General features: G+C 42.7%; 1 protein-coding gene and 2 non-coding genes across 7 annotated transcripts in view; 2 read left to right on the top strand and 1 right to left on the bottom strand.

The window, feature by feature from the left end:
- OCLN (occludin) overlaps positions 1 to 18,979 on the bottom strand; it is a 62,065-nt gene that overhangs the window by 14,131 nt on the left and 28,955 nt on the right. For all 5 annotated transcript variants that reach the window (XR_008525030.2, XR_008525031.2, XM_009240777.4 and 2 more), the window contains 1 exon segment: positions 7,774 to 7,919. Coding sequence is in view for 3 of the 5 variants with exons in the window: in XM_009240777.4 (XP_009239052.2) it covers positions 7,774 to 7,919 (146 nt within the window). In the remaining 2 variants the exon portion in view is untranslated.
- On the top strand, positions 3,358 to 3,461 carry LOC112133642 (small nucleolar RNA U13). The gene has a single exon (XR_002915269.2). It is a non-coding gene; the product is annotated as a small nucleolar RNA U13 (small nucleolar RNA).
- Positions 11,782 to 11,884, top strand: LOC112133579 (U6 spliceosomal RNA). The gene has a single exon (XR_002915217.1). It is a non-coding gene; the product is annotated as a U6 spliceosomal RNA (small nuclear RNA).

Genomic DNA, 18,979 nt, shown 5'->3' with positions numbered 1-18,979 from the left:
TGCACAATTCCGCTGAGAGTCAGGGCAAGGTAGGAGCAATAAAGGCAGCGTGAAGGAGTGTGAGAGAGAATAAAACAAATGACTGAAGAATAAAAAGAACAAGCCGGCCAGGTGCGGTAGCTCACACCTGTATAATCCCAGCACTTTGGGAGGCCGAGGCAGGGGGATCACTTGAGGTTAGGAGTTTGAGACCGGTCTGGCCAACATGGTGAAACCCGTCTCTACTAAAAATACAAAAATTAGCTGGGCATGGTGGTGCAAGCCTGTGATCCCAGCTACTCAGGAGGCTGAGGTGGGAGGATCGATTGAACCCGGGAGGCAGAGGTTGCAATGAGCCAAGATTGCACCAACACATTCCAGCCTGGGTGACAGAGCAAGACTCCATTTCAAAAAAACCAAAAACAACAAAAAAACCCCAGGCATGGTTGCATGCACCTGTAGTACTAGCTACTCAGGAGGCTGAGGCAGAAGGATCACTTGAGTGCAGGAATTTGAGGATTCAGTGAGCTATGATCACACCACTGGACTCCAGCCTGTGTGAAACAGTGAGACCCTATTGCTAAAAAGTAAAAATAAATAAATAAATAAATGTAGATGGCTATCCTGTCACAACAGAAGCTGAACTGAGAATAAAGCCAACATACCGACAGATGAAAGAGAGCACATAAGAGCCCTGCTATCTTCTGAATCCTTCGATTATGCCATGACTAAAGCTAGAGACATCCTTGGGCCTCATGTGACTCAGATAATTCCTCCTTTCACTTAACGTACTTTTTTTCATGATTTTTTTTTTTTTAATTGAGACAGGGTCTCTGTGTTGCCCAGGCTGGTCTCAAACTCCTGGCCTCAAGCAATCTTCCCACCTCATTGGCCTCCCAAAGTACTGGGATTATCAGCCTGAACAACCATGCCCCATCTTAAACTAGTTTAAACTGGGCTTCTATAATTCCTCTAACTTGCATAAAAGTCCTAACATCATCCTACCAGCCTATTGCTACCAAACAATGGTCTCATTTGGCAATGCAAGGAGTCAGCCTTCTTTGAAAGCTTTGCATTGCAGCAACATTCAACTTCCTTGATTTATGAAGGGTAATTCAAACTGGGTGTGGACACGATAGTGGAGAGTGTACCTAATAGGGCTCTCCCAAGTTCATTTAGTAGGTTTGGAGAGGCAACCATCTTCAGCTAAATTCTGGTGTCCCCTGATGCAGGATTAATTCTCACAGCCGACTGCCTTAAAATTCTAAGGTATAGGACATTATAAGCAAAAGGAACCAGACATGAGAGTAAACTGTATACTGCATGATTCCATTTTATATAAAGTCCAATAATAACACGTTCACTAACAGACATCAAAATAGCAGTTACCTTGGGGTTGGTGTGGGTAGGTATTGATGGAGAAAGGGCACATGGGAACCTTATGTAGGGCTCAAAATGTATCTTGGTGGTGGGAGTTAAGTGGTCATATATGGGAAAACTCATCAAGCTGTATACCCAAGATTAGTGCTCTTTTTATGGAATGTACATTACACGTTGGGAGAAAAAAACATCTTAATACTGAGTTACCTCATCCTTGGCATGGATGGGTGAATGGACACAATGTTCTCCATCTAATTCCTTCTCTATCCACTAGTATGGTGAGGAAGAGAGGTGCTCGTGGGTTACTAAGCACTTGCGAGAATGCCTTAGGAAAGACAGGCTATGACTTACATGTTCTTATTCCCATTCAAGTGGATGTCCTCTGAATCCTCTACAGTACTCAGCACTCTACTATGAACAACACTTTACAATTTCTATTGCCCCCCAGAGGCTGCAAAATCCTTCCATCATTACCATGCTCTGGGGGAGATATTGTGCATTCATATCTCTTAGTACCACTCCCATTCACCCATTCATCTGGGTTCTAAAATGAAGCATCATGTTTGCATTTTCCAGACCTTCAAAAAAATTCTGGGGCATAAGTTCGGAGTAGAAACTAGTACAACCCTTAAGAAATAAAACTTTTACTACATCTATCAAAATGAAAAAATGCACACTTATTTTAGCTCAGCAATTCTGCTTGTAGTATTTAGCCTCCAGATACATTCACATATGTATAAAGTGATAAATGTATAAGGTTATTCCTTATACTTTTGTGGTTTGTAATAACAAAACATTGGGGGAAAGTGTGCATCATATAGGATTAATACATTAAGTATACCAGCCGGGTGCGGTGGCTCACGCCTGTAATCCCAACACTTTGGGAGGCTGAAGCAGGCAGATCACTTGAGGTCAGGAGTTCGAGACCAGCCTGGCCAACATGACAAAACCCCATCTCTGCTAAAAATTAGCCAGGTGTGGTGGTGGGTGCCTGTAATCCCAGCTACTCGGGAGGCTAAGGCAGGAGAATCACTTGAACCTGGGAGGCAGAGGTTGCAGTGAGCCGAGATCGCACCACTGCACTCCAGCCTGGGCAACAGAGTGAGACTCCACTTCAAAAAATAATAATAATAAAATAAATAAATAAAGTATACCTATCTGGTAGAATATTATACAGCTATAAAACAGAATAGTGCTTCTTCTTGGTTATAATTAAAAAAATAAAACAGAATTGGTCAACTCATTGCATAGTGATATGGACAATATCCAAGATAAAATATATTGCTAATGATACATTCGGTATGCTAATATTTTCTTTTTCTTTTTTTTGAAACAGGGTCTCACTCTGTCACCCAGACTGAAGTGGAGTGGCACAGTCTTGGCTCACTGCAGGCTTGACCTCCTGGGCTCAATCAATCCTCCCACCTCAGCCTCCCAAGTAGCTAGGACTAGAGACATGTGCCACCATACCTGGCAAATCTTTATATTTTTTGTAGAGAGGGGATTTAGCAATAATGCCCAGGGTGTTCTTGAACTCCTAGGCTCAAGCAGTCCACCCACCTCAGCCACCCAAAGTGCTGGAATTACAGGCATGAGCCACTGTGCCCAGCTCTGGTATGCTAGTATTTTAAGGGGGTGGGGGGTGAGGGAATCAATGTACTTTGGCCAGTATCTTTATGTTTTAAAATCTCTGGAGAAATATAAAAGAAAGTGATGACATTAGTTGCCTCTGGGGAGAGGAACTAGGTAGCTGGTACCTTTTGTCCCTTTTATATTTTCCACTACATAAAGTATTCAAGAATAAGAAAGATTAATACTTAAGGACTAAGACTTTCAAATTCATTTCAAATGAATTTGTGAAACCATCCTGGTTTTCGTGAAAAGGGACAACACCTGGGAATGCTGTGTAACCATGCAGGCCTTACAATTTAGAGGCACAGCTGGTGCCAAGATGCAGTATAGATATACATTTTGTATGTATGAAAGTTCTGCAAATTGGTCCTTTTATAGTTGATGAGCATGATGATCGGGTGTTCACACGCATGTGTGAAATGTGCCACCCTCAAATCTTGTTACAATATTGGCACATTACCCATCTGACATGAAAAAGGAGAGAAAAAAAAAAGTCCTGCAAATCATAGCTTAAAAATGTTAGAGGCTGAGGCAGGAGGATCACTTAAGGCCAGGAGTTCAAGACTATCCTGGGCAACAAAGCAAGACCCCTTCTCTACAAAAATAAAAATAAAAAATTAGCCAGGCATAGTGGCACATACCTGTGGTCCTGGCTAAAGTGAGCTATGAAGCAAGAGGACTGCTTGAGCCCAGGAGTTCAAGGTCACAGTGAGCTATGATCACACCACTGCACTACAGGTCTGGGTGACAGAGTGAAACAGCATCTCAAACAAATGATGAAAAAAAAGACTTAGAAGGACTGCATCTCTCTTGTGTACCCTTGTCCCTAACAGACTCAAGTGCTTTAGTTTTTGTCAAAATCCAAAGAGAAGAACAGAGAAAATGTGCTTTCTCCAAATCATTCACAATTGAAATCAACAGCAAGATCAAGTCTGAATACCAAAACAACTATGCACTCAGAGTAAATCTCATATATCATGGTCCACTAATCAGGAATCAGGCATTGGGGATAAAACTTCGAAGTAGGCCAGGCGCGGTGGCTCACGCCTGTAATGCCCGCACTTTGGGAGGCCAAGACAGGTAGATCACCTGAGGTCACGAGTTCGAGACCAACCTGGCCAACATCGTGAAACCCCGTCTCTACTGAAAATACAAAAATTAGCCAGGCGTGGTGGCACGCACCTGTAATCACAGCTACTAGGAGGAGGCTGAGGCAGAAGAATCACTTGAACCCAGGAGACGGAGGTTGCAGTGAACTGAGATCGCACTACTGCACTCCAGCCTGGGCAACGGAGTGAGACCCGTCTCAAAAAAAAAAAAAAAAACTTCGAAGTAACAAAAAAGTTATTTCCAGTAGATACACCTTTAACATAGACATTCAAACTAGCTGAAAGGAAATGTTTTGGGCTTTTTCAGTCTCCAAAGGAACTTGGGAGTTCTAGAATTACAGTCACAAAGTCATAAAGACATTTCAGTCAATGAAGGACTAATAAAAGTATACGGCAAATGCAATTACATACAGTATATAATACTTGACAATAAACGACTATGCTACTGGTTTATGTATTTACACTTTATTTTTTATTAGATTCCTTCAACTTATTAAAAAAAAAAGTTGAAAGAGAAAAAAAAGTTAAAAGAGCCTCAGGCAGGTGCTTCAGGAGGTATTTCAGAAGAAGGCACTGTCACCATGGAAGATGACAGCTCTGGGTGTTATTGGCCCTGATGACCTTCCAGTGCAACAAGATGTGGAAATGGAAGACAGTGATATTGATGTAGGCCTAGGCAAATGTGTATGTTTGTATCTTAGTTTTGGGTTTGTGTGTGTGTGTGTGTTTATTTTTATTTTTTTTGAGATAGGGTCTCTGTTGCCCAGGCTGGAGGGCAGTGGTGCAATCGCAGCTCACTGCAGCCTCCCAAAGTGGTGGGATTACAGGCATAAGCCACTGCACCCAGTCTGTATCCTAGTTTTTAACAATAAAGTGTAGAAACTAAAATAAAATTTACATGGTAAAAATAGAAAACAGCACTTTGGGAGGCCAAAGTGGGAGGATCACTTGAGGTCAGGAGTCTAAGAACAGCCTGGTGGCAGGGTATGGTGGCTCATGCCTGTAATCCCAGCAGTTTGGGAAGCTGAGGCAGGCAGATCGCTTGAGCCCAGGAGTTCGAGACCAGCCTGGTCAACATAGCGAGACCCTGTCTCTAAAAAAAAAAAAAAAAAATAGAAAAAAATAGCTGGGCATGGTGGAGCACATGTGTAGTCCCAGCTACTGAGGTGACTAAGCAGTCCCAGCTACTGAGGTGACTAAGTAGTCCCAGCTACTTAGGTGACTAAAGTGGGAGGATCACTTGGGCCTGGGAGGTCAAGGCTACAGTGAGCTGTGATCATACCACTGCACCCCAGGCTGGGTGACAGATTGAGACCATGTCTCTACCAAAAAAAAAAAAAAAAACTTATAGAATAAGGAAAATACCTCTCTATATCTATACAATGTAGGTATGGGTTTTTTGGCTGGATTTGAGCTCCCGGGCTCAAGTATGATCCCTCCCACCTCAGCCTCCCAATTAGCTGGGACTGCTGGTGTGCACCACTGTGCCAGGCTTTGTGATTGTGTTTTTTGTTCTTGTTCTTTTGTTTGTTTTTGAGACGGAGTCTCGCTTTGTCGCCCAGGCTAGAGTGCAGTGGCGCAATCTCGGCTCACTGCAAGCTCTGCCTCCTGGGTTCATGCCATTCTCCTGCCTCAGCCTCCCGAGTAGCTGGGACTACAGCTGCCCACCACCATGCCCAACTAATTTTTCGTATTTTTAGTAGACACGGGGTTTCACCGTGTTAGCCAGGATGGTCTTGATTTCCTGACCTCGTGATCCACCTGCCTTGGCCTCCCAAAGTGCTGGGATTACAGGTGTGAGCCACCCTGCCCGGCCTTTTGTTTTTTTTTTTTTGAGACAGAGTTTCACTTTGTCACCCAGGCTGGAGTGCACTGGTGTGATCTCAGCTCACTGCAACCTCTGCCTCCCAGGTTCAAGTGATTCTCCTGCCTCAGCCTTCCGAGTAGCTGAGATTACAGGTGGAGCCACCATGCCTGGCTAATTTTTGTATTTTTAGTAGAGACGGGGTTTCGCCATTTTGGCCAGGCTGGTCTCGAACCCCTGACCTCAGGTGATCCATCCGCCTGGGCCTCCCAAAGTGTGGGGATTATGGGCGTGAACCACTGCACCCAGCCATGTGATTGTGTTTTAAGTGTTATTACAAAAGAGTCAAAAAAATTAAAGTTACAGAAAGCTAAGATTTATTATAGAAGAAAAATGTTTAGTAAATTTAGTGTAGCCTAAGTATAGTATTTATAAAGTGTACAGTAAAGTCCTAGGCCTTCACATTCACTCACCACTTACTCCCTGACTCACCCAGAGCAACTTCCAGTCCTGCAAGTTCTATTCATGGTAAGTGCCTTACAAAGATGTACTATTTATTTATTTATTTATTTATTTAGATGGAGCTTCACTCTTGTTGCCCAGGCTGGAGTGCAATGGCACGATCTCCACTTACAACAACCTCCGCCTCCCGAGTTAAACCAATTCTCCTGCCTCAGCCTTCCCAAGTAGCTGGGACTACAGGCATGCGCCACCACACCTGGCTAATTTTGTATTTTTAGTAGAGATGGGGTTTCTCCATGTTGGTCAGGCTGGTCTTGAACTCCTGACCTCAGGTGATCCGCCTGCCTTGGCCTCCCAAAGTGCCGGGATTATAGGCGTGAGCCACCACCCCGGCCAAGATGTACTATTTTTTATCTTTTATATTTACTGTACCTTTTTTGTGTTTAGATATACGAATACCACTGTATTACCGCTGCCTAGAGTATTTGGTATATTAACATGCTGTCTGCATTTGTAGCGTAAAAGCAAGAAGCTATACCACATAGCCTAGGCTCATAGCAGGCTATCCATCTAGGTTTGTGTTAAGTACACTGTGATGTTCACTCAAGGATGAAACTGCCTAAAGACACACTTCTCAGTATTCCCATCGTTAAACAATGCATGACTATATATGTAAAAATACCAACCTTATCAACCTTAGGCCAAAATTACATCCCCGTCCATACCAACTATCTCCAATATTCTTCTCTCACTAGTCATTAGGTGGAATTAGAATTGAGCTTTAGGGTAAGTGTTTCCACCACAGAGATACCATTTCAATAATCATATAGCACCTTCCCTAAGCCAGACGTTCACTGAGGTTTCACCTCTCCCAGCAATACTGAGGACCTAGCACAGCAAATGAAATGCCACAATTCCTGGATTCAAATGAAGTCTTCTAGTTTAACAGAAATGTATGTGGGCAGGGTTGATCAATGTGAAATGTCCTCCCTTCTGTTTATGAGATCCAACAATTACAGGCAAAAGGAGAGGCTGAGCACAGCACTGATCTCTGCTCAGTAACTTCCTCTCACCCTCACCTAAACTTTAAAACCACAAACAGCAGAACCACATTCCTAGAGTGAAAGAACCCAACCCAGCCTTTCAATTAAACAAGTGAGTGAAAAGAAGCATTTTCAACTTAGAAGGGAAATAGAACCCCACCCTCCTCATCCTGGTCTTCCAAGTAGCCGTAGGCCTCTGTACCAACAAAGCAAAGATTGTTGTAATACCAAGATCCAGATCCAGCTTTTGTGTGCACTGCTGGATACTTTTTTAAGCAGAAAGGCACAAAAACAACAAAAACCAATTATGTGCAAATACTCATTTTTACACTCAGTCTATCAAACTAAGAGAGATGCTACTTACGGCGTGGATTTATAGGAAGACTCTGGATAAAACCGCTTGTCATTCACTTTGCCATTGGAAGAGTATGCCATGGGACTGTCAACTCTTTCCACATAGTCAGATGGGGGTGAAGGCACATCCTGTGTGCCTGCAGACACATTTTTAACCTTAAAAAACCCCAAGAGATAGTTATTATTTATCTTGTAATGAAAAGGGGGAAGACACTGAAGAAAATTATCTTACATACATTATCTAATATTTATGTGGCCCATTAAATGCTATTAACACTAATAATAAAAAGGCAATCATTACAGGTTAATAGTTAAATCCACATTTTAATAGACATATAAACAGTGCTGCTGCTAGTTTAAACAAGCATATTACCAAGAAGAAAAATCTGATCACCTAGTTCTCATCCTAATGTGATTAAGTTTAATAATTATCTATGGCAATTTTCCACCTCCATATTAGGAAGACTGGTCTCATTATCTCACGCCCACATTACAAAGACCATTCTCATTTAACCTAAGCTAGGTCTCGGTTAGGAGAATTTTCATTTCTAACAAGCTCTCAGGTAATGCTATGTTGCTGTCTGTGCACCACACTTGGAAAAGCACTAATCTAGAACACTGGTAGTTCTTAATCCATTCACCTCTCAACATGGAATGTTAAAACCACAGAAGAAATTAAGAAGTTCGAGCTGACTTCTACTCTTTTAATAAGAGATTTGTTTATTCTCCCTTAATGTACATTCTCAATGGCTCTATTACTAATAACCTACACAATATATCACACAACATCAGTGCCTTCCCTTTTCACTTTCCTTATTTCATTCTGATGCGTAAGTGAATTCATCCTACAAAAGTAACATGCATTAGAAATTATGCCTTAATAGGCCGGGCGCGGTGGCTCACGCCTGTAATCCCAGCACTTTTGGGAGGCTGAGGCGGGTGGATCACGAGGTCAGGAGATCAAGACCATCCTGGCTAACATAGCGAAACCCCGTTTCTACTAAAAATACACACACAAAAAAAATTAGCTGGTCGTGGTGGCACGCGCCTGTAGTCCCAGCTACTCGGGAGGCTGAGGCAGGAAAATCGCTTGAACCTGAGAGGCGGAGGTTGCAGTGAGCAGAGATAGTGGCACTGCACTCTAGCCTGGCCAACAGCGAGACTGTGTCAAAAAAAAAAAAAAAAAGAAATTATGCCTTAATGTGAAATACATATACAGGTTCTTCTTATCTGAGGAATGTAAGCCCTTTCTTAAAACTTATCAGGCCCAGAGAGGCATTAAAATGAAACAGCAATCAAGTCCTACTTCCCCCTTGAGCTATGTAGTTATCTCCAGAAACTGCGTAACCTAACAATGCTACACACTGGGCACCATAACCCTGCTATGGCTCGACGATGTAACAACGTTATTTCTGTAAACCAGTGAGAATTCCTGATGAACAACTTTGTTTCTGCCCACTCCTTGTGCCCCTTTTTTGCCTTTAAAAACCTGCTTATAAAAAAGGCTGAATGGAGCACTCCCCAAGGCAGCTTGGAAGCATGTCCCAGGCAGCTGTTCTCAACCTTGGCCCAAATAAATTCTCTATATTAATTTTGCCTCAGCTTCTTCCCTTAGGTCAACATTAACATGGAAGGCTTACCACAGAACCTTTGGGATAAAAAATTTAAACATAAAAAGCACAGCCAATTAGACTCCCAACACTGTTTATATATATATTTTTTTTTTCTTTTTTTTTTTTTTTGAGACGGAGTCTCACCCAGTCACCCAGGCTGGAGTGCAGTGGTGAGATCTCGGCTCACTGCAACCTCCGCCTCCTGGGTTCAAGCGATTCTCCTGCCTCAGCCTCCTGATTAGCTGGGATTATGTGCACCCACCACCATGCCCGGCTAATTTTTGTATTTTTAGTAGAGATGGGGTCTAACCATGTTGGCCAAGCTGGTCTCGAACTCCTGACCTTAAATGATCCACCCACCTCGGCCTCCCAAAGTGCTGGGATTACAGGCATGAGCCACCACACCCGGCCACTGTTAGATTTTATGTTTTATGTAACAGCTCCAACACTCTTGACATTTCACCTAATAGTCTTTAAATTATTACATATCACTCTGTAATAGAGAAAAAAAATTGGAAAAAAAATCAAAGACCTCAAACAAGTGCTAACCCTAGATGAATCTTTTAGTTGTTTTAAGGCAAAGGAATAGAAATAAAGTGTGGAAAAAAAAATCAAAATAAATCTACAGATCATTTCTGTGAAAAAGAGCTGCTATTCAAAAGGGTAGAACCACTTTAGCTTTGTGATAGGATCAATGGCATTTTAGGGTTTGGTATGTGTGCTTGTAGTGCCAGCTACTCGGGACGCTGAGATGGGAAGACCTCTTGAGCCTGAGAGGTGGAGGCTGCAGTGAGCTCTGATTGTGCCACTGCACTCCAGCCTGGGTGACAGAATGAGACCCTGTCTCAAATACTACGTACAAACACAACCAATAGCATCAGATTATCTGGGCTCACCCCAGGTCTGCCAACCACAAATTCTATAAAGCCTCAGTTTTCATCTGAAAAAAAAAAAAAAAAAAGGAGAAAACTACCTAGTACATAAAGTTATTTTGATGATTAAATGAGGTGACAAGGTATCATATTTACCACAGTGCCTTTAAACACAGGAAAAATTCAAAAGATGCTGGATTTTGGAATTAAGGCCACTGGATCTGATCAAATAATTTTTACAAGAATTTGGAGGTGGAAGAAGACCTTCATTTGGATTATTTTGCTATTATAAAGCAATTGTATAATTACAATTAGGTTCAGCTTCAATGCAGTGTATCTTCCTGCAATACATATTCCTTACATCTTAAGTTTCCCATTCTTAGTAGCATTAAAACATGAGATGTACTCTCCTGACTTATCCAGGCAGTATCACATACAGAAAGATATTTACCTACCCCTCAAAGTACATAGGGGTATTCTTGATTGTTTAACATTCAGAGTCAGAAAGGAATAGAATCATTTCCCTCTGAAAGTGGAATTTGGCAGCAACTATGAAACCAGTGGGTGGGTTGCCATAGAGTGTGCTCAGATCCTACCACAGGAGGGAAGGGAGGGAAGCACTCTTGGTTCCCACAGAATTCCTTACAACAAAAGTTTACAACAGAAGTTGTCAAGCTTCACAGGCAAATGCTTCACCAAACCAAAGCCTATTCTTAATCCAATACCTCATCAGAATTTAAAAATCCTTCCTTTGCTTAAAAACCCATTTTATACTTCTCTAGGTCCCACCTCCTCCTCACAGCGTGAGCTTTAGCAGAGTCTGTGTATCTTTTCAGAGATTTCTTACTGGCTAGAATGCCCTTCCCCTTTTGCCGGCTACTCCTTGATTGGGTTTCAATTCTCGGCTCACGTGCCACCACCTCCTCCTCATACAAGCCCCTCCTGGATGAGGCACCAACCTGTGCTATCTCCCTACACCTGTGCATACAAACCTCCCACCAAATTGCTTATGCACTGCCGAACAATGGCTTACTCCCAGTACAATGGCTTGCTCACCTATCTCACTTCAGTAGGCAGTGGACTGGGCTTAAGCCACCACTATCTGACTGCTTACAATAAGCCAAATATTGAAGTGACAGATCATTTTGTAGGCATGGCTTTACAGGCAAATATCGTTCCTTTTTCAGAAATGAGGAAGCTGTGGCTCAGGTAGTTAGATAACTTTCCCAAGAACCTAGACGTAGAAAATGGAAGGGCAGGCAGTCTCCTGCCTTCCTCTTCGAGTCTCCAAAGGACCACACAGTGTCTGGCACAAATCGGGAGCCCCAAGTTTGCTGCATAAAGGTTACCTCATCGATAACTGTTCTATTTCTACATTGTATACCCAAGTATCTTATCAATGAGGCACGCTGAGCTGACCTTTCTCTCTTAGCATCGGCAGAACTGGACTAGCTTGACCACTGACTCCACCCTCCAGCAAAGATCTCTGATTATACCTTTTCTATACACGTGCATAATAAATTCCAAGGCAGTGCTCCCTTCTGCAGCACATATATAAAGTTGAACAATACAGGAAAGGTTAGCATGGCCCTTAGGCAAGAACGGCACCCAAATTCATGAAACATTCCATTTATTTTTTTTAAATCCTGAGCCAGCTGTGATGCCAGACTCCAAGAGTCTGAAGGCAAAGGCAAAATATATCTGAAAAACAAGGAGTACAATCATTTTTTTTCTCTTTACACTGCAATTTTCCTGAAAAAAGGCTAAAATATTTTTTCCTCTAACCCACTTAATGGTACCAATGCAAAGTAAGTATAAACCCAGTATCTGCAGCTTTTGAAGGACAGTAGGAAAGTAGAAGGGGGTTGGAGGGGGTAATACATAGTGAACAGGTGCTCATTTCTACAAGGAGTCCCCAACCTGTATTTCCTATTATGAGAGAAAGGACTTCTGAATTTCACTGTTATTACTGATAGAATCCCCCAGTCAGCTCATAAAACTCAATGATGTAGTTAAAGTTCTCTTAAAAAAGAAAAGAAAAAGATTTTAATTTTCACAGTAAGATTTTTTTTTCTTAAGAGATGAGGCCTTGCTATGTTGCCCAGGCTGGACTTGAACTCCTGGACTCATACAATCCTCCTACCCTAGCCTCCCAAGTAGCTGGGACTACAGGCTCACACCACTATATCTTGCTTTTAAAGAATGAGAACTTGAGAAAACCAGCTAGGCATAATTCTAAACAGCAAAGTGTCTTTGTAACAATTTTCCCTTAAGTAACTTGAGGATATCTCTAAGAAATTAGGGGCAGAAGAAAGCAGGATGAAAACACAAATTAAAGATTTCTCTAGGCCAGGCGCGGTAGCTCATGCCTGTAATCCCAGCACTTTGGGAGGCTGAGGCAGGAGGGATCACCTGAAGTCGGGAGTTCGAGACCAGCCTGGCTAACAAGGTGAAACCCCATCCCTACTAAAAATACAAAAATTAGCCAGGCATGGTGACGCACGCCTGTAATCGCAGCTACTTGGTGGCTGAGGCAGAAGAATCACTTGAACCCAGGAGGTGGAGGTTGCAGTGTGCCGAGACTGCACCACTGTACTCCAGCCTGGGTGACAGATTCCATCTCAAAAAAAAAAAAACCAAAGTAACTCAGACTTACTCTTGAAATTACATTCAAAAAGGACAAGCACTCACACTGAACATGCTTAAGGAGTATGAATTATTAATTTAGGGGATATGCAGGAAAATTTTATTAAGATTCTTATTCCAATCAAGAAAGAATTTATTTCCGAAATAGCAAAATGAACTATCATTTTAAAAGATCTTCACAAGAGGTAATTATGAGGATAAATTTTTATTCAAAGTTTAATTGTACTCATTAGAAGTGTTCTGATTATGTCACTTGTGAAAAAATTCTTTGTGACAAATAACACCTAACACTCCTTGGAAAGTCAATGAAAACATCCTAAACCCCTGCGGGATGCCAACAGGAAAACAAAGAGGGCAGCTCTCCTTTAGAGCAGCTCAGGTGCTCTTCTCCAAATACCTACCGTGATTCTTCCTCACCTGAGAGTAAGATGGGTCTACACCATCATGTTGGTCCCACCTTCCCCACCCTGACTCCCTGAAGTCAGAGAAGGAATAAAAAGGTCAAGAAGGAATGTTCTAGGTCACTTTGAAAGAAAATCTTCTCTCCTCCAAAACAAAGATTGGGGAAAACACTTATCCCCACTTAAATCAATTTCATATTTCATTTGGAGTTAGTAAAAGCAAAATATATGCAAATTATATGCAATTATAACTAATCCTCATTTTTCTCCACACCCTAATTTCATCCTAGTTCACACATGGGAGAGAGTCAGGCTAGACCTGCATCCATGTGGTCTAGCAATGTGCAAAAGCCATCTACCTCTAAGAAGGAAAGGGAAGTTCACCTGTTGAGTATCCAGCATGTGCCAGGCAAACCCGACTTTGTATATTCTCACTGCCACCCAAGGAGACACAATTATCTCTATTTTCAGATGAGGAAATTGAGTTTCTACGGTTAAATTAACTTGCTCAAAGTCACAGAGAAGGTAAAGTAGCAGAGGGGAGATTTGAACCCTGGTCCCTCTAGCTCCAAAGCCCAGCTCTTTCTGGCATAACAAACTGCCACCTCAAGAATTCAAACATGGCTTGAAGTACCCATCTTGGCTGGGTATTTTGACTGTTCTTTTTAACAAAGGAGACCATTCTCATTGTCTTAAACTCCTCCCCATTTTGAAGAGCTTTATTTGCCTATTAGTTTAACTTTGTAAGAGTAGCTATTGATGCACAATTATTATGAGTATGTTTCAGTCACCATGCGCCTTTGTTTAGGTCAGCATTTAGGAACACCTCTCTCAAAAAGGAAAGAGTAGGATTTTCCCAGCTTGGTGATTAAAGTGGAGATATACCTTAGGCATCAGAGGGAGGAGCATCTTAATCTCAAGGATCATCTCCAGGTTTACAACTTGCCCATTCCACCCTCCTCAGCCCTATGCCCTTGTACTACAGGTTCTCAACAGTAAGTGGTCTAACTCGTTTTTCCTGTTTTCTGATATTTTACACCCTCAGATACTCCCCCCAATAAAAGCTTCAAAATTGACTGGAAAGTTCTCTTAGACTTTTCTCCACCTTTGGTCACTTGAAGGCAGACGGTCCCACATCTACTAATCCCACAAAGAATGAGATCGTGGACCAGGTCTGAACGTGTCTGGTTATTTTACGTTGCTCAGATAGCATTCAGGATTTAGGAAACAAATTGCCCTTACCCAACTGCACGCTGTCCAAAGAAATAGTAATAATATAGACCAATGAGAACTACAAATAAAATCCTAAGCCCCCAACCGAGAAGACCCCCTTTTGGCCAAGAGTGCCCCAGAGAAATCTTAACTGCGTTCCTGGCCACGACAGAACGGGAGGTCAGACACAACTCATTTACACCCTCCCTTCTGCGGTTCAGACACAACTGACCAGCATTCATGTTAACATAGAGATCATCAAGACTGATAGAAATAGACTCTTTGTGGCAATAAAACACCAAATTATAAACAAGACCTAAGGCCATGCCAGACAAGGGTTAAATCCCACACCCCTACATTTGTCCTAACCATACACTATGTTCTAACCGCCATAGGTTGCTCTTTTTCTCCAGCAGCCAAACAAGCACTGGCCTCAAGATAAGCAAGATTAAAGCAATTGCATAAGCCTACTATGTACCCACAAAAATTAAAAATAAAAACTTACAAAAAAAATACAAAAAGAAAACAACTGCAGCTCATCCACCAACAGATACTGACTGACCCCTGTTCCACAAACCATATAGCTTTGACTGGGCAAGAAACTGATTTCAGTAACTTTCTCCTGGTCAGAGACTAGCAGCGGTGGAATGGTTCTGGCCAGCTTGCAGAGGCTGCACGTGAGTGCCTTGTGTTCCTGCTTCTTTTTTTTTTTTTTTTTTTTGAGACAAAGTTTCACTCTGTCACCCAGGCTGGAGTGCAGTGGCACTGTGTCGGCTCACTGCAACCGCCGTCTCCTGGGTTCAAGCAATTCCCCCGCCTCAGCCTCCAGAGTAGCTGGGATTACAGGCGCCCACCACCACACCCAACTAATTTTTATATTTTTAGAAGAGAAGGAGTTTCACCATCTTGGCCAGCTGGTCTCAAACTCCTGACCTCACGTGATCCGCCCTCCTCGGCCTCCCAAAGTGCTGCGATTACAGGTGTGAGCCACCGCGCCTGGCCCCTGCTTCACCTTTTGATGTACAGGGCCTAATTGTAACACATTTAAATGTTAAGTCTCCACCCCAAAGTGAACATAGGATGCATGTAACATGAATGTTTGTTCATTACGCATGCATCAGAACCCCATTCACGGATATTCATAGCTCCTCCTATAACCTGTTGAATAGGAACGTATGGCCAACCTGTTCAGCATTAAGCTCTTGTGCCAACTCCATCTCCTTCTAAGTGCCTTTCAGTGTCTGCCAGAAGCTACGCTTCCAAGACTGTCAAGGATGGCCACCTTGCAGGTTGTAACCCTTTATAATAAATAGTCTCCTTTCTACTTTTTTCTTTCACAGCTGGAGATCCCTTCTAAATTTATAATTGTGTCATCTTTAGGTTGACACCAGCAAAGGTAAATTCTGAAATTCCCTGAGAGTCAATGAGTTATCAGAACTCTGGAAGGGGATGAGGTAGAAAAACCTTGTACTCAGTGAGGCTTATCAATGATCTCATTCAAGGCCCCTTACTTAAACGAAAATCCCTGCGAAGCCTGTTAAATATACCTGTACCTCATGCCAGAGTTTTTCAACAGGTGTGCCAGGATGTCTTTGGTCGCCCAGCCTGCGAGCCAATCATCTGCAGTTCCAGATACCCCTCAGTTTACTCCAGTATTTTGTACTAAATTACCATTTTCCAAATATGCCATGATGTAATGATAACTTGCTTACAGTTTAATGGTTGCGGCTTGAATCTATAAAATAGTGGTTCTCGAAATATGGTCCCCAGACCAGCTACATTAATATTACCGACCTAGGCCCCACCCAGGCCTAGCGTGAACATCATAAACTCCAGGGTGGGAGTGAGTGGGCTGTTTCAATGAGCCCTCCAGGTGATTCTGTTGCCTGCAAAAGTTTGAGAACTACTGATGTAGACACAATTCTCTTCTATGTTGCAGACCACTGTACCTTGTAAAGACCTACAAGTTAAGGGTCTCTTTTGCCTACAGTGATGCACAAACCTGACAGTGCCTGGTTTTCTGGTCCAGGTGTCATAAAATAACCTAGAGCAACAGTGAGAAGGTTCACTTGGCATGAGAACAGCTGAGGGTATCTACTTTTATCACAATGGAAACATCAGTTGATTCTCGGCCTTGAGAAGGACCTCTACCATACCATCAACACAATGGAAAAGGGAAGGAACACACCTTTCCCTAAAGGAGAGAAGGCACCTTTGGCTTGTCATATCTATAAAGGGTTAGTCATTTGTGAAAAGGACACTAATGACCACGCAATAGACTATACTTCCTCAGGACTATGCCTCATAAAAAGTTGACCTTTACCCCATCAAAACTCTTATAAAAATCAAGAGTATCAGAGAAACTGGTTGAGTTTTGCCACCTCAGCAACTGCCAAAAGGTAAAAAGTAGAAGAGAAAACACATTAGGCCAATAAACACAACATGTTCAGAAGAAATATAAACCAAGACAACATTGATACACTTTTACACGTTTGACTGGAAAATATTATAAAGTCTAACACCACCAAGAGTTGCTGGTTTAGATTATATATGAAAAATAATTTGGCATTGTCTTATAGAAATGTACACTCACAGGCTGGGCACAGTGGCTCACGCCTGTAATCCCAGCACTTTGGGAGGCTGAGGCAGGTGGATCATGAGGTCAGGAGATCGAGACCATCCTGGCTAATACGGTGAAACCCCGTCTAGACTAAAAATACAAAAAATTAGCCAGGCGTAGTGGTGGGCACCTGTAGTCCCAGCTACTCAGGAGGCTGAGGCAGGAGAATGGCGTGAACCTGGGAGGCGGAGCTTGCAGTGAGCCGAGATCGCACCACTGCACTCCCGCCTGGGTAACAGAACGAGACTCTGTCTCAAAAAAAAGAAAAAGAAAAGAAAGAAATGTACACCCACAAATGCTGCATCCCAGAAGTTCCACTCTTAGGTACATAGCCAAGAGAAATGTTCACAAGTATAGGTGATTTAAAAATGTTCACGGGGCCAGGCGGGATTCATGGGATTACGCTCACACCTGTAATCCCAGCACTTTGCGAGGCCAAGGCAGGTGGATCACTTGAGGTCAGGAGTTTGAGACCAGCCTGGCCAACATGGCAAAACCCTGTCTCTACTAAAAATACAAAAATTAGCCAGGTGTGGTGGCATACGCCTATAATCCCAGCTACTTGGGAGGCTGAAGTGGGAGAATTGCTTGAGCCCGGGAGGCGGAGGTTACAGTGAGCCAAGATCATGCCACTACACCCCAGCCCAGGCAACAGAGCGAGACACTATCTTAAAAATAAATAAATAAAATATAAAAATGTTCATGGCATTTGTAATGGTCTTAATAATCCAAAACCCCATTAAAAGGAAACTGGATAAACTGCTATGAAATGTGATAAAATAGAGGACCAGACAATGGCGACATCAGATGGACTTCAGCTCCATCAACATGTATTAATCTATAACCTAACTCTGAGTAAAAAGGCAAATGCCAAGACAGCAGGTACACCTTCTACAAAGTTAAAAAACACCCACCCAAAACAAAATCATGTTGCTAAGTTATACATGTATGTAGGTAAAAACTTCTTAAAAAGCAAATTATAATAAACTCAAAATTCTAGATAGGCTACCTCTGGGGGCAGGTAAAAGCAAGTAGATGAGAGAGTAAAAAATGTACAATGTAACTTAGTAATGTATTGTAATTATTAGGTGGGATGGTACATCTGCAGGTGTTCATTATGAAACAATAAATGTACCAGGAATGCTATGCATGGACTAAAGGTGATAATGTCATAAACTAAGAATTGAATTAATCTATTTCTGTGCACCTGAAGTCCAATTTTTGTTTTTAGAGACAGAGTCTCACTTTGTCACCCAGCCTGAAGTGCAGTGGCACATCTTGGCTCACTGCAACCTCCACCTCCCAGGTTCAGGTGATTTCCCACCTCAGCCTCCAGAGTAGCTGGGACTACAGGTATGCGCCACCAGGCCCAGCTAATTTTTGTATTTTCAGTAGAGACGGGGTTTCACCATGTTGGCCAGGATGGTCTCAAACTCCTGACCTCAAGTGATCCACGCACCTTGGCCTCCCAAAGTGCTGGGATTACAAGTGTCAGCCACTGTGCCCAGCCTTAAAATCCAGTTTTTAAAAAGGTAATCATTGGCCGGGCATGGTGGCTTACACCTGTAACCCCAGCACTTTGGGAGGCTGAGGCGGGTGGATCACCTGAGGTCAGGAGTTTGAGACCAGCCTGGCGAACATGGCGAAACCCCATGTCTACTAAAAATACAAAAATTAGCCGGGTGTGGTGGCACATGCCTGTAATCCCAGCTACTCGGGAGGCTGAGGCGGGAGAATCGCTTGAACCCGGGAGGTGGAGGTTGCAGTGAGCCGAGATCATGCCACTGCACTCCTGTGTGACAGAGCAAGACTCCATCTCGAAAAATAATTAAAAAAAAAAAAGGTAATCATT

Source organism: Pongo abelii, chromosome 4 (genome assembly GCF_028885655.2).
Source record: "Pongo abelii isolate AG06213 chromosome 4, NHGRI_mPonAbe1-v2.0_pri, whole genome shotgun sequence".
In the NCBI taxonomy this organism is placed as follows: domain Eukaryota; kingdom Metazoa; phylum Chordata; class Mammalia; order Primates; family Hominidae; genus Pongo; species Pongo abelii.
Note: the sequence above shows the minus strand (reverse complement) of the source record. Positions and strands in the feature narration are given on the sequence as shown.